The sequence below is a fragment of the Hemiscyllium ocellatum genome, unplaced genomic scaffold (assembly GCF_020745735.1).
Source record: "Hemiscyllium ocellatum isolate sHemOce1 unplaced genomic scaffold, sHemOce1.pat.X.cur. scaffold_781_pat_ctg1, whole genome shotgun sequence".
Classification (NCBI taxonomy): Eukaryota; Metazoa; Chordata; class Chondrichthyes; order Orectolobiformes; family Hemiscylliidae; genus Hemiscyllium; species Hemiscyllium ocellatum.
This window is the reverse complement of record NW_026869232.1, coordinates 133268-149449: the sequence shown is the minus strand read 5'-3', so window position 1 is coordinate 149449 and position 16182 is coordinate 133268. Positions and strand designations below refer to the sequence as shown.

General features: G+C 43.9%; 1 protein-coding gene across 1 annotated transcript in view; it reads left to right on the top strand.

Moving 5' to 3' along the window:
* LOC132814276 (sodium- and chloride-dependent neutral and basic amino acid transporter B(0+)-like) overlaps positions 1–12464 on the top strand; it is a 31377-nt gene extending 18913 nt beyond the window's left edge. The window contains exon 5 of the mRNA XM_060823462.1: positions 12298–12464. Coding sequence (XP_060679445.1) covers positions 12298–12464 — 167 coding nt within the window. The remainder of the gene's footprint in view (positions 1–12297) is intronic.
* Positions 12465–16182: the final 3718 nt, after the last annotated feature.

Sequence of the window (16182 nt, the reverse complement as noted above, 5' to 3'; positions counted from 1 at the left end):
CCATGGGTGTAGTTGAGTAATCCTTCCAATGTCTGGTGGTTGGAAAATTGGAATATTACTCAGTGACTTGGTGAAAATTGTCACCGTGGATGGTAAGTAAATCTGTTACAAGCTTCAAGCAAAGATATATTGGAATCTTGTGAGGGTAGAGAAATTTTTTTTCTGTTGATGTGGTGGCTGACTTTGACATGCCTGATACACCCTCACAGTCTTCTCGATTTTTCTGTTGTGAACTGAGCAATACACAGTGAGCTGTACAGGGGCCTTTTTCACCCTATGCCCATATGCCCCTGGTATAATGAGGCAATAGAGTTTACTAAAGAGCTTCAGCTACAAGCATTTGTTTATGTTTGAAAAGCATGCCTCTTGAGGGTCCCTGGCTCATCCTTGTCTGGCTAAATCCCTTGGAGCACATCTGACACGTTTTGTATCCCATCAGGCCGGACTTTGATAATAACTTTCCAAAATGCCCTCAGTTGTGAATCATTCATTGTCTTTTTTCTTACTGTTGACCAATATTCATCTGGAATGATATTGATGATGTTTTCTTATGTAATTTTTTTGTAAGTGCAGCCAAACAGCCATTGTCTAATTTGGCGTTGGTACACCTCTCATTGTGTCTGAAGTAGCCCAGATTGTAACAAATATCAAAGTTATATCCCTGAACTTTTATGAGACATTGTTGTAGTCTTGACAGTGCACTTTTCAGTGGTTTATGTCAAATCATTTTCAATGTTTTGTTCCTACAATGAATCATTTACTAAACTGGTACATATGGAAATTTGTGATAGTGCATACCAGAAGAAATGTTTTCTGTCCTATGTTCAAACAGTTAGATTGTTATTATGATAGAATATTGGATCCAAAAGCAATGAATTTACCAATATGTATGCCCCAACACTGTTTTGACAAGGTCAGGCCCAGTGGGAGGGATGACATGGATGAAGGTGCTCAGGCCCGAAAAATATTGAACTTGATATCGAGTCCTGACAACAGCAGGGACCCCAAATGGAAATGGGATGCTGACCAGAGTTTCCAGATGACCTTGGGCTCCTTTCATCGCAGCTAACCCATTGTCACTCACTAATGGTCCCCATAAGCAACTTTTCTTTCGCCCAGGCTCAACAGTATCCATTCCTTTGTCTGCCCAACAAGTGTTCTCTCTTTGTGTGGGCTCCATCTCCACCTGTTGTTCACTCCGTTCTCCCAATCCCTGTCTTCAGTGTATATCCCATCTTTTCCTAGCAACAATGAGTTCTGAAGAAGGATCACTGGTCCTGAAATGTTGACTCTGCTTTCTCTCCACAGAAGCTGTCTGGCCTGCTGAGGCAAATTTTGTTCTTGTTTCAGATTTCCAGCATCCACATTCCTTTGCTTTTAGAATTCCGCAGGTGGCAGAACAGCCTGATCCCTATGCCCTTAACTTCCAGATACATGTACCTGTGAATGCTCCTGCATGGCTGTATGTGGAATACTCTCTGCTTCCCACCAGCTCCACCACCATTGTCACTGTTGGTGCACCCAAGTGCTTCTCTCTGAGAGAAATTATGTTTGAGACACGGAATTGTTCATTCACTTTTAATCTGTAGCAAAAGCTTCCCTTCATTGCCAAGCCTTCAAATGAGGCCTTGTGCAATCATATTCTTCAATTTCTGTTTCTGTTGGGTATAATTGCGTTGTGCAGGAAGAGATCTTGAACCCTTCCCATTATAGTGCACATTCTCTGCTAGCCCTCTGTATCAGCCAGTTAAGAGAAAGATGTGGCCGTTAATGTTTCCTTTGATTTGTTCACACTCTACCCTCCTCCTCTACATTATATACCCTCCCCACCTCTCCTAGCCTTCTCCCTTTTCACCGATGTTCCTTCTGTTTCTCTTCAGTCTCCTCCTGTGATGATCAGCTCCTCCACTATCCCCTATGATATTCCTGCTTATCCACCACCACCACACTGTTTTCTTTTGGCTCAGTTGGCTGGATGGTTGGTTTTAAAGAGAGTGATGCTGGAAAAGCACAGCCGGTCAGGCAGCATCTGAGGAGCAGGAGAGTTGATGTTTCGACCATAAGCTCTTTAACAGGAAGATGATTCCAGCACCACACGTTTGGACTCTGATTTCCAGTATCTGTAATCCTCACTTTCTCCTGGATGGCTGATTTACAATGGGAGGGGGGGAGAGGGGGAGGGCGCGGGGGGAGAGGGGCACCAACAACACAGGTTCAACTTCTGCATTGACTGAGGTTACCAACAAACATTAAATTTGTGAATTAAGAAGATTGATAATCCAACCATCAATAAATCGTTTTGGAGGTTTGACAACTCATTTTGACCTGGTGATTGTGTACCGATTTGAAGAGAAGTGTGTTATTTTCAGTTGCTCTTGACTGGTAACTCAGTTGCCTTGATGTTAGATGCTGCAACTCAGCATCATGTCATGATCATCGGCATCAGAATTTTCTCCCTCACTGTCTGCAAACATGCTTAGCTTAGCCTAGCCTTAGGGGAGACAATGGCCTACTGGTATTATCGGTAGACTGTTAATCCAGAGATCCAGGGAATGTTTTGGGAATCCAGGTTTGAATCCTGCCACAGCAGATGGTATAATTTGAATTCAATAGACTCTGGAATTAAGAGTCTAATGAATTCAAATGAATCCATTGTTGATTGTTAGAAACACCCCTTTGGTTCACTAATGTCCTTTACGGAAGGAAACTTCAATTATTACTTGGTCGGGCCGACATGAGAAAGTGAGGACTTCAGATGCTGGAGATTAGAGTCAAAAAGTGTGGCGCTGGTCAGACAGCATCTGAGGAGCAGTAGAGTCGATGTTTTGAGCTTAAGCCCTTAATCAGAAATGAAGAGCTTGTGCTCAAAACGTCAACTCTCTCTTTTCACAGCAGAGAGCGGCGGGAGCTGGGCGGAAGTTTAGGCGGAGCGCAAAGTCGTTCGGGAAGGTAAATGATTTGCTATTAGAGTGGGTGTGTTAAGAACCTAAATTAAGAGTCCACAGGCTTGCTACAAAACAAGGGTCTAAGGAAGTTTTTAATCGAAGAGTGAGGCTTCAGCTCAGGAGTCTTTGAAAAGGAGGTTGAGTGAAGTGATTACGCCACAGTTGAAGAGGGTGAAGACATGACTGCCCAGCTGGTTCAGTGCGCTATGTGCTTGATGTGGGAGGTCAACGACTCTGGTGTGTCTGACTCGTACATGTGCGGAAAGTGTGTGCACATTCAGCTATTGACCGAGCATATTGCAGCGCTGATGAAAGAACTCGAGGACCTTAGGCTCATCCGAGGGAATGAGATCTTTCTGGACAAGACCTTCAGCGAGGTTATTACACCAATCATGCCAGAAGAGAGCAGAAGAGAGCAGACGATGAGGAAGGCAGAGAGGAGACAGGTGCAAGAGACCCCGGGAGAAGTACCTGTCAGGAACAAGTTGAAGCTGTTGGAAACAGTGGAGACTGATGACACTGCCAGTCCGCGAGGCGGCCAGGTCTGTCAATCAAAAGTTGGCGCAGAGGCAGAGCGGAAGAGTCGGACATCGCATAGAGCCGTGGTAATAGGGGACTCCATCGTGAGAGGAACTGACCGGGGTTTTTGTGGCAGCAGACGGGATTTAAAGATGGTGTGTTGTCTTCCTGGTGCCAGGGTGAAAGACATCGCAGACAGAGTGCAGGAAATCCTCAAGGACGAGGGTGAAGAGCCAGAGGTGGTGGTACATGTCGGCACAAATGATTTCCGGAAGAAGAGGAGGCATATATCACAGCGGGACTTTGGAGAACAAGGAAGAAGGCTGAAAAGCAGGACGTCCAAGGTGGTTATCTCTGGTTTGCTTCCAGTTCCTCGGGCTGGTGAGGCCAGAAACAGGGAGATAATGGACTTGAATGTGTGGTTGGGAACTGGTGCAGGAAGCAAGGATTTAAGTTCTTGAATCACTGGGGTACATTTTGTGGCAAACATAAATTCTACAAGAGAGACGGTTTGCACCTTAACAGGTTAGGGATCAGCATTCTGGCAGGCAGGTTTTCTACTGCAACACCGCTACATTTAAACTAAGTAGCGGGGGGGAGGGGACAAACTGGATGTACAAAAAGGGAGTTGAAGGAAAAGTTAGAACAAGAGAAGTCAAGAAAGACAACGGTATCAATGAGGCAGAAAATTCAAAAAGGGATCATGCTGTAAGGTTGAGTGGAATAGGGGTTGATGGGAAGGGTGAGAGCAGTAACAAATTAAAAATGCTGTATATGAACGCACGAAGCATTAGAAATAAGATGGATGAGCTTGAGGCTCTTTTGGAAATTGGCAGATACAATATTGTGGGGATAACTGAGACGTGGCTTCAAGTGGACAGGGCCTGGGAAATGAATATTCAAGGCTACACGTGCTATCGTAAGGACAGACTGATGGGCAGAGGGGGTGGAGTGGCCTTGTTGGAAAGGGACGATATTCAGTCCCTTGTGCGGGGGGACCTAGAGTCAGGGGATGTCGAGTCAGTGTGGATAGAGCTGCGAAATACTAAGGGTAAAACGACCCTCTCGGGAGTCATCTACAGGCCCCCAAATAGTAGTCTGGATGTCGGATGTAAGTTGAATCAGGAGCTGAAATTGACCTGTGGTAAAGATGTTACTACAGTTGTTATGGGGAATGTTAACATGCAGGTAGACTGGGAGAATCAGGATGGTATTGGACCTCAAGAAAGAGACTTTATGGAGTGCTTCAGAGATGGATTCTTAGAGCAGCTGGTGCTGGAGCCGACCAGGGAGAAGGCAATTCTGGATCTAGTATTGTGTAATTAACCAGAATTGGTCAGAGACCTCGAAGTGAAGAAGCCATTGGGAAGTAGTGACCATAATACATTAAGTTTCAATCTGCAATTTGAGAGGGAGAGGGTACAGTCGGAAGTGACAGTATTTCTGTTGAATAAAGGGAACTATGGAGCTTTGAGGGAAGAGCTGGCCAAAGTTCAATGGTGCAATACCTTAGCAGGGATGACCGTGGTGGAACAATGGCAGATATTTCTGTGTATAATGCAGAAGTTGCAGGATCAGTTCATTCCTAAAAGGAAGAAAGATCCCAGGAGGAGGCATGGGTGGCCGTGGCTGATGAGGGAAGTTAAGAAACATATAAAGTTAAAAGAGAAAAAGTATAACATAGCAAAGATAAGTGGGAAAACAGAGGACTGGGAAGCTTTTAAAGAACAACAGAGGATTACTAAGAAGGAAATACGCAGAGGAAAAATGAGATACGAAGGTAAACTGGCCAATAATATAAAGAAGGATAGTAAAAGCTTTTTCAAGTATGTGCAAGGCAAAAAAATGGTTAGGACTAAAATTGGGCCCTTGAAGACAGAAACAGGGGAATATATTACAGGGAACAAAGAAATGGCAGAAGAATTAAATGGGTACTTCAGATCTGTGTTCACTGGGGAAGACACAAGACTGGGGAAGACCCTGAGGTAGCAGTGACCGAAGGACCTGAACTTAAGGGAATCTGTATTTGCCAGGATTTGGTGTTGGAGAGACTGTTAGGTCTGAAGGTTGATAAGTCCCCGGGGCCTGATGGTCTACATCCCAGGGTACTGAAGGAGGTGGCTCGGGAAATCGTGGATGCGTTGGTGATTATTTTCCAGAATTCGATAGATTCGGGATCGGTACCTGAGGATTGGAGACTGGCTAATGTTATACCACGTTTTAAGAAAGGTGGGAGAGAGAAAGCAGGAAATTATAGACCAGTTAGTCTGACCTCAGTGGTGGGAAAGATGCTGGAGTCTATTATAAAGGATGAGATTACGGCACATCTGGATAGTAGTAACAGGATAGGACAGAGTCAGCATGGATTTATGAAGGGGAAATCGTGCTTGACTAATCTTCTGGAGTTTTTTGAGGATGTAACTCTGAAGATGGATAAGGGAGATCCAGTAGATGTAATGTACCTGGACTTTCAGAAAGCTTTTGATAAAGTTCCACATAGGAGGTTAGTGAGTAAACTTAGGGCGCATGGTATTGGGGGCAAAGTACTAGATTGGATTGAAAATTGGTTGGCTGATAGGAAACAAAGGGTAGTGATAAACGGCTCCATTTCGGAATGGCAGGCAGTGACCAGTGGGGTACCGCAAGGATCCGTGTGGGACCGCAGCTTTTTACAATATATGTTAATGATATAGAAGATGGCATCAGCGATAACATTAGCAAATTTGCTGATGATACAAAGCTGGGTGGCAGAGTGAAATGTGATGAGGATGTTAGGAGATTACAGGGTGACCTGGACAAGTTAGGTGAGTGGGCAGATGCATGGCAGATGCAGTTTAATGTGGATAAATGTATGGTTATCCACTTTGGTGGCAAGAACAGGAAGGCAGATTACTACCTCAATGGAATTAATTTAGGTAAAGGGGCAGTACAGAGAGATCTGGGTGTTCTTGTACACCAGTCAATGAAGGCAAGCATGCAGGTACAGCAGGTAGTGAAGAAAGCTAATAGCATGCTGGCCTTCATAACAAGAGGGATTGAGTACAGAAGCAAAGAGGTGGTTCTGCAGCTGTACAGGGCCCTGGTGAGACCATACCTGGAGTACTGTGTGCAGTTCTGGTCGCCAAATTTGAGGAAAGACATTCTGGCTATTGAGGGAGTGCAGCATAGGTTCACAAGGTCAATTCCTGGAATGGAGGGATTACCTTACACTGAAAGACTGAAGCGACTGGGCTTGTATACCCTTGAGTTTACTAGACTGAGAGGGCATATGATTGAGACGTATAAGATTATGAAAGGATTGGACACTCTGGCAGCAGGAAACATGTTTCCGCTGATGGGTGAGTGTCAAACCAGAGGACACAGCTTAAAAATACGGGGTAGACCATTTAGGACAGAGATGAGGAGAAACTTCTTCACCCAGAGAGTGGTGGCTGTGTGGAATGCTCCACCCAAGAGGGCAGTGGAGGCCCAGTCTCTGGATTCATTTAAGAAAGAGTTGGATAGAGCTCTCAAAGATAGTGGAATCAGGGTTATGGAGATAAGGCAGGAAGCGGATACTGATTAGGAATGATCAGCCATGATCATATTGAATGGCGGTGCAGGCTCGAAGGGCTGAATGGCCTACTCCTGCACCTATTGTCTATTGTCTCCTGCTCCTTGGATGCTGCCTGACCAGCTGTGCTTTTCCAGCACCACACCTTTTGACTCTCTGACTGGGTTAGAAAATATAAATCTTTTATTCAAAAAGAAAGAAATACAGAGCAGTTAACTTACTATCTATCATAAGTAAAATGTTAGCAATTATTATTAAGGAATTGGTGGCATGACAATGTAGGTTTTGAAGTAGTCAAATAGAGCCAGTACGGTCTTGTGAAGGGAGAGAACATATTTCACCAATTTGTTAGAATTATTTCAGAAATAATATGAGTGTTTGGATAATGGGGAAATGGTGGATGTACTTTTTCTTATATTTCCAGAGGCATTTGATAAAGTGTCACATTAATATTTATTGTAGAACATAGGAGCTCATGGTACAGGGGTTAGCATATTGACATGGACAGAAAATTAGCTGGCTAATAGTAAACAGAGAGTCAGCACAAATGTGTTTTTTTTTCAGGTTCTCATGATGTAACACGTGGCGTGCCTCAGGGTCAATTCCTGCATTTGAATGATTTACAATTTACATCAATGACATAGATGAAGCAGTAGAAGACACAGTTACCAAAGTTGCTGATGACATAAAATTGGAAAGTAATTTTCAAGGAAGACATAAGGGGGCTATAAAAAGAGAAATATGGTTTAAGTCGGTGGGCAAAGATGTAGCAAATGGAGTATAATGTAGGAAAACATGAAGTGTTTCCCTTTCAGCAGGAAGAATAAAAAATAAAACATCATATCAAAATGATTAGAGATTGCAGAACTCTGAGAGACAGAAGGATGCGTGACAATCAAAAGTTACTGTGCAGATGCAGCATATAGAGTCATAGAGATGTATAGCATGGAAACAGACCCTTTAGTCCAATCTGTCCATGCTGACCAGATATCCCAACCCAATCTAGTCCAACCTGCCAGCACCCAGCCCATATCCCTCCAAACCCTTCCTTTCATATACCCATCCAATTGCCTTCTGAATGTTGCAATTGTACCAGCCTCCACCACTTCCTCTGGTAGCTCATTCCATACACGTACTACCCTCTGTGTGGAAAAAAGTTGCCCCTTAGGTCTCTATTATATCTTTCCCCTCTCACCCTAAACCTAGGCCCTCCAGTTCTGGACTCCCTGACCCCAGGGAACTTTGTCTATTTATCCTATCTATGTCCCTCATAATTTTGTACACCTCTATAAGATCACCCCTCAGCCTCCGACGTGCCAAGGAAAACAGCCCCAGCCTGTTCAACCTCTCCCTATAGCTCAAATCCTCCAACCCTGGCAACATCCTTGCAAATCTTTTCATATTTCACAATGATGGCACAGTGGTTAGCACTGCTGCCTCACAGTGCTAACTGTGCCAGAGACCCGGGTTCAATTCCCGCCTCAGGTGACTCTCTGTGTGGAGTTTGCACATTCTCCCCGTGTCTGTGTGGGTTTCCTCCGGGTGCGCCGGTTTCCTCCCACAATCCAAAAATGTGCAAGTTAGGTGAATTGGCCAAGTTAAATTGCCCATAGTGTTAGATGAAGGGGTAAATGTAGGGGAATGGGTCTGAGTGGGTTGCGCTTCGGCGGATCGGTGTGGACTTGTTGGGCCGAAGGGCTTGTTTCCACACTGTAAATAATCTAATCTAATCTTTCCAATAGGAAGGAGACTAGAATTGCACACAATATTTCAACAGTGGTCTAACCAATGTCCTGTACAGCCGCATCATGACCTTCTAACTCCTGTACTCAATACTCTAACCAATAAAGGAAAGCATACCAAATGCCTTCTTCACGATCCTATCTACCAGCGATTCCACTCCAAGGTCTCTTTGTTCAGTAACACTCCCTCCGCCCTTACCATTAAGCATATAAGTCCTAAGATTTGCTTTCCCAAAATGCAGCACCTCGCATTTATCTGAATTAAACTCCATCTGTCACTTCTCAGCCCATTGGCCCATCTGATCAAGATCCTGTTGTAATCTGAGGTAACCTTCTTCGCTGTCCACTACACCTCCAATTTTGGTGTCATCTGCAAATTTACTAACTGTACCTCTTATGCTCACATCCAAATCATTTATATAAATGACAAAAAGTAGAGGACCCAGCAGCAATCCTTGTGGCACTCCACTGGTCACAGGCCTCCAGTCTGAAAAACAACCCTCCAATATATTTAGGAAAAACGAAGAGTGTGCTGCTGGAAAAGCACAGCAGATCAGGCAGAATCCAACGAGCAGGAAAATCAATGTTTTGGGTATGAGACCTTCATCAGGAGTGAGGCTGGTGGCCCAAGAGGGCTGACAGATAAATGAGAGAAGGAGTGGGCTGGGGGTAAGGTAGCTGAGAATGCGATAGGTAGATGAAGTTGGGGGTGAAGGCGATAGGTCAGAGAGGAGGATGGAGTAGATAGGTGGGAAGGAAGATGGACAGGTAGGACAGGTCAAGAGGGTGGTGTCCAGTTGGAAAGTTGCATCTGGGATAAGGTGGGGGGAGGGAAAATGAGGAAACTGGTGAAATCCACATTGATCCTATGTGGTTGGAGGGTCCCAATGTGGAAGATGAGGCATTCTTCCTCCAGGCATCAGGTGGTTAGGGTTTGGCGGTGGAGGAGGCCCAGGCCTTGCATGTCCTTAGTGAATGGGGAGTTAAAGTGTTCGGCAATGGGGCAATGGGATTGTTTGAGCGTGTGTCCTGGAGATGCCCTCTGAAACGTTCTGCAAACTGGAGTTCTGTCTCCCCGATGTAGAGGAGACCACATTGGGAGCAACAGACATAGTAGATGATGTGTGTGGAAGTGCAGATAAATCTCTGACAGATGTGGAAGGCTCCTTTGGGGCCTTGGACGGAGGTAAGTGGGGAGGCGTGGGTGGAGTTTTGCAATTCTTTTGGTGGCAGGGGAAGGTGCCAGGATAGGAGGGTGGGTTGGTGGGGGCATGGACTGAACAAGGGAGTTGCAGAAGGAATGGTCTTTATGGACCATGGATAGGGGTGGGGAGGGAGATATATTACCTAGTGCATTCTCAGCTATCCTCCCCCCCAGCCTCATCCCTCTCCCATTTATCTCTCAGTCCCCTTGGCCCACAAGCCTCATTCCTGATGAAGGGCTTATGCCCAAAACATCAACTCTCCTGCTCCTCAGATGCTGCCTGACTGGCTGTGTTTTTCCAGCACCGCACTCTTCAACTTTGATCTCCAGCATTTGCAGTCCTCACCTATATATTTGGGAAAGCTAATATAACTTTATCATTTGCTGCAAGGCTGAGTGGATACAAAAGTAGAGATGTTAAGCTTCAGTTATACAGTGCACTGATGGTTCCATAATGTGAGAGTCTGTATACAGTATTGCTTGTATTATGGAAAGAAGGACACAAATATATTCAAAGCAATTCATAACAGCGGTAACCTTATTAAATTATGTGGAGGTGCCAGTGTTGGACTAGGATGTACAAAGTTGAAAATCACATATCACCAGGTTATAGTCCAACAGGTTCTTTTGGAAGCACTAGCTTTCAAAAGTTTGCTTTGAATTCTATGTCATACGATCTTATACTCCATAACCACCTGATGAAGGAGCGGCGGTCAGAAAGCTAGTGCTTCCAAATAAACCTGTTGGATCATAACCTGGTGTGTGATTTTAACCTTATTAAATGGTGGAGTAAGCCCCAGGGACAGGATGGCCTACTCCTGAGCCATGTTCCCTTATTCAGATATTTGTGTTGAATGGGAATGTAGTTCAGATACTGAGTGGGGAGAGTTGGTAATTTCACAAATCCCATTAATGCAATGTTCCCAGGCAGTTAAAACTGGAGGCAAAGAGTTAAGATGTACATGAGGTCTAAATCTAGGATGTATTTAGATTAGATTAGATTACTTACAATGTGGAAACAGGCCCTTCGGCCCAACAAGTCCACACCAACCCTCCGAAGAGCAACCCACCCAGACCCATTCCCCTACACCTAACACTACAGACAATTTAGCATGGCCAACTCACCTAACCTGCACATTTTTGAAGTGTGGGAGGAAACCAGAACACCCGGAGAGTGCTCACGCAGACACAGGGAGAATGTGCAAACTCCACACAGACAGTTGCCTGAGGCGGGAATTGAACCTGGGTCTCTGGCGCTGTGAGGCAGTAGTGCTAACTACTGAGCCACCATGCCGCCCATAGGGTCATAAAGTCAGAGATGTACAGCACAGAAACAGATCCTTCATCCATGGTATCAGATATCCTAAATTAATGTAGTCTTATTTGCCAGCATTGGGCCCATATCACTCTAGACTATTCCTATTTATATATCCATCCAAAAGCCTTTTAAATGTTGTAATTATACCAGCCTCCAAAACTTCCATACACACACCACCTTCTGCATGAAACTGCGCCCCAAGGTCTCTTTGTTCAACAACGCTCCCCGGGACCTTAACATTAAGTGTATAAATTCTGCCCTAACTTACTTTTCGAAAATGCAGCACCTCACATTTATCTAAATTAAACCCCATCTGTCACTCCTCAGCCCATTGGCCCAGCTGATCAAGGTCCAATTGGACTCTGAGGTAACCTCTTCACTTATTTGATCACGTGAGATCACATTTGGAACACTGCAGGTAAATTCTGATCTCCCCATTTCAAAAATGACTTTCAGGTGAGAATGGAGAAGAGGGAACAGCAACATAATTGAATCCCACACACAAATGAATGAGGGAATATTGAGCATCGAGTTAGAATTGTGTTGGAACAGTTCTGAAGATGAGTTGTACCAGACTGGAATCAATATGTTAGTTTCTTTCTCCACAGATACTGCCAGACCTGCTGATTTTTTCCAGGAATTTCTGTGTTTGTTTCAGATTTCCAGCATCTGTAGTATTTTGCTTTAGTTATGATGTGGAAGTGACAATGTTGGACTGGAGTGGACAATTTCAGAAGTCATACGATGTCAGGCTATAATCCAACAGGTTTATTTGAAATCAGAAGCTTTCAGAGCACTGCTCCTTCATCATCTGATGAAGAAGCTTGTGATTTCAAATAAATCTGTTGGAATATAACCTGACATTGTGACTTCTGAATTTGCTTTAGTTAGAATTGTGCTTTTATTATAAGCACTTACATGTATACATTTTTCAAATCTCATCAAAGTCTGAATTTGAAAGTAAGAGTACGATCATTTTCCTGTGTAACATTTTTGAATTTTCCATTTAATTTTAGGCTGGGATTTACTGGCTAAATTTAATGGATCATTACGTTACGGACTGGAGTCTCGTTATAACAGCTCTCCTGCAACTCATCGGTCTCAGCTGGATCTATGGTCAGTCAATCATAAAAGAGACGAAACAAATAAACATATTAAATTTAAAGTACTTTGTGAAAATTAAGGTTTCTTTCATAAAATCAGACCAAATGAATCAGATGCTGGCAGACGTGTATCAGAATTCACTTGCTCTTCCTGACAATGAAACCTAATTGGTTCCAGAAACCAGCATGAAACACACAACATCATTTTTTGCATCCTTCACTCAGGATCCACTTGTTTTTGCTGGATTTCAGCCAATTTTACTACAGTCATTGTCTTGTTAATTGCTGATACTTGTATTATTGCACAAATCCAAGATCACATAGGGAGTTTATCTTTCTGCTGTTAGATTGCTTCACAAATATGTGATGTACAAAGGTTCCTGACTGACCTTCAGTAGCAGTGATAATATTAGCAGCCAGCTTGCAGTTACTGTGTGTTTGTTGTATGTAGTGGGCAGCACAGAGCCCAGACTGTGTAAGTATGAGTTTTATAGCAATATAAGTATTTAAGACAATGAGACCATAAGACAGAGGAGTTGAAGTAGGCCATTCACCCCACTGATTTTGCGCCACCATTCAATGAGGTCATGGCTGATTTGACTATCCTTCACTCCACTTTCCTACCATTTCCCCACAATGTTTGATTCCTTTACTGATTTACAATCTATCTTACATGAATAGACTTATATACCTAGCCTCAACAGCACTCTGTGGTAAAAAGAATACCACTGCACTCTAAGGGCAAAAAGTCTTCCTCATCTCTGTCTTAAATATGTAACCTCTTGGTTCTCAGGAGATGCCTTCTGGTCCCAGACTCTAGCATAAGTGAAAACAGCCTCTATTCCTATATCCGATCAAGCACAATCGTTAACAATCATATACTTTTCAAAATAGATCGCCTCTTATTCCACGAAATTCAAAAGAGCTCAAGCCCAAACTACTCGAACACTCCTGAAAAGAAAATCTCTCCATATCCGAAATTAATCTCATGAACCTTCTTTGGACTGCCTCCAAAGCCAATATTTTTTTTTGAGGGGGAGATGATGACCTGATGATATCATCGCTGGATTGTTAACCCAGGTACTGCCTTAGGGATCCAGGCTCGAATGCCATCATGGCAAATGGTGCAATTTGAATCATAAAATCTCTGCAATGTGGAAGCGGGCTAGTTGGCCTAACGAGTGCACACCAACTCTTTGGTGAGCATCCTACCCAGACCCAGACCCCTACCCTATCCCCGTAATCATGCATTTCCCATGCCTAACCAGCCTAGCCTGCACATCCGTGGACATTATAGAGGAAATTAGCACGGCCAGTCCAACCAAGCTGCATAACTTTGGACTGTGGGAGGAAACTGGAGCACCTGGAGGAAACCCATACAGACATGGGGAGAATGTGCAAAATCCACACAGACAGCCACCTGAGGCTGGATTTGAACCCAGGTCCGTGGTGCTGTGAGGCAACATTGCTCACCACTGAATCACTGTGCTGCCCCATTTTATTGAATTCAATAAAAATCTAGAATTAAGAGTCCAATTATGACCTTGAATCAATGTCAATGATTGAAAAAACCCCTCTGGTTTGCTAATGTCCCTCAGGGAAAGAAACTGCTATCCTTACCTGGTCTGGACAACATGTGACTCTGGACACATAGCAGTATGGTTGACTCTTAACTGCTCTCTGGGATGGACGATAAATTCTACTGAGCCAGTGGCATCCTCATCCCATGGAGGAATAGAAACTGTTCCGAATATTCCAGCCATGGTCTCACTAGTGCCTTGAACATTTATAACAAAGCTTACCTATGTTTGTATTCTGTTTGCTTTGAAAAAAAAAGCCAACTATCCATTTTCCTTCCCTCATACCCATAAAATTTAAAGGCCAGGCTTTTCAGATTTATGCACAAGGAACCCCAAATCCTTCTGTGCTGCAGCTTTCTGCAGTCTTTTCAGTCAAATAATATTCAACTCCTCTATTCCTCCCGCCAAAGTGTACTACTCACATTTTTCCACTTTATATTCTACCTGGCTAGTTTTTGTTCTTTCACAGAACCTGTTGTATCTCTCAATAGAATCTTTGTGTCATCCTCACCAAATGCCCTCCCACCTATTTTTGTGATCTGGAAACTTGGTGATTGTATATTTACTTTCTTCATTCCAGTCATAATCGAGGCCCTAGCTCTAATCTCTGTGATACAGTTACAGGTTGCCATCCTGAAAATGTCCCCACTTTGGGTGGCACAGTGGCCCAATGGTTAGCACTGCTACCTCACAATAATTCTGCATTGTTTTGTATCTTGAGGACCACAATAGCACAGAATTACTGAGCTGAAACCAATAGCTGAGTTCTGTAGCCATGAAGATGGCCTCAACCACGATCTTGGTTACAAGTCGTACTACATGTGACCCCATTACACTGTTCTGTACCTGTAAGATCTTCCTTACTGTCCAGTTTTGACACCATCACCTTGATAACTTATTATGATCTCTCTACCCTATTTAATGTGTACAGTTTTGGATTAGTACTTGTTACTTTGGTTAGACCCTCGGCGTGTGACTCTTATACCTACCATGTTATTCCAGTCATTTGGTTTGTCTCCAGAACTACCTTATTTTTAATATTTTGTAATTATCTCTCTTCCTTAATGAATCAGATTATAGATCATCCCTTCACCTGCTATTCAGCTGTTGACACTTTATTCACACCATCTGACACTCTTGATCACCTGCAGAAACCTATTATTCAGTCTGTCAACACTCCACTCACACCACTTGTATGATATTTTGATCTCTCTGATTATAAACTCTGTGTCTGTGTGCTTCTCTTTACTTCACCTGACGAAGGGGCAGTGGTCCGAAAGCATTTGATTTCAAATAAACCTTTTGGACTATAATGTGGTGCCATGTGACTTCTGACCTTGTCCACCCAGGCCAACACTGGCAGCTCCATATGTTGTGGTTACAACTTCATTAAAAGCCCGTTAAGTATCCATACAAACACTGTCAGTCTAGAACAACCCTACAGTGTTACTTATATTGATCCCAGACATAGCAGGCAGGCAGGGGGAAGGAGTGTCCTGCCTGATGGGTAGGAATCTAAAGGTTCTACTGCATAGTGTGGTGTTGAGGTGGGATTTCTTCTTACCACTGGATTGGTAAGATCAGGGCATGACATGACAACCTGGATCAGTGCAATCTCAGCCATCTGGAGGAATACCCAGCAGTGAAAGAAGGAAGTCAATGATCTTCTCCACTTTGCTAGTAAGTGCTACCATGTTTGTTATCTCACCCTCACCGTAACTCTCTTGCTATACCCACCTTCCACTGAGTCTCATGCCCTACCAATCTCACTACAGCTTGCAATCTATCCCCCTCCGCTCACTCACACCTACCCCAATCCCAGACACCATTAATCCTGCAGTCCCTCTGCACTGCTTGTTCACTCAGGATACCTCCCAGCTGCACCTACAGTAACAATTGGGACACGTCCTTTCATCTCCATTAATACCTGCCTCTGTCTCATTTCAGGAAGTAAGCAGCCCACAGTAGAGCAGAAAGACTCAAGCCAGGTGGTGGGCTGAACTTCATTCAGTTCCTAACCCCTTACGTGGAGTAAACACTAATGTTGACCACCCTGAGCAGCTGGTTGCCCATGTCTAAGCACATGGAATTGGTATCAGAGACTGCCCATGACTTACTGTGCCAGCACCCCATTACACCCTCCTTGATTTGACAGAGTCCTGTTGACAACCACAACAAGATTCCTTCCTTTGTGTCTGCACTAAATGGCAAGGAGCGA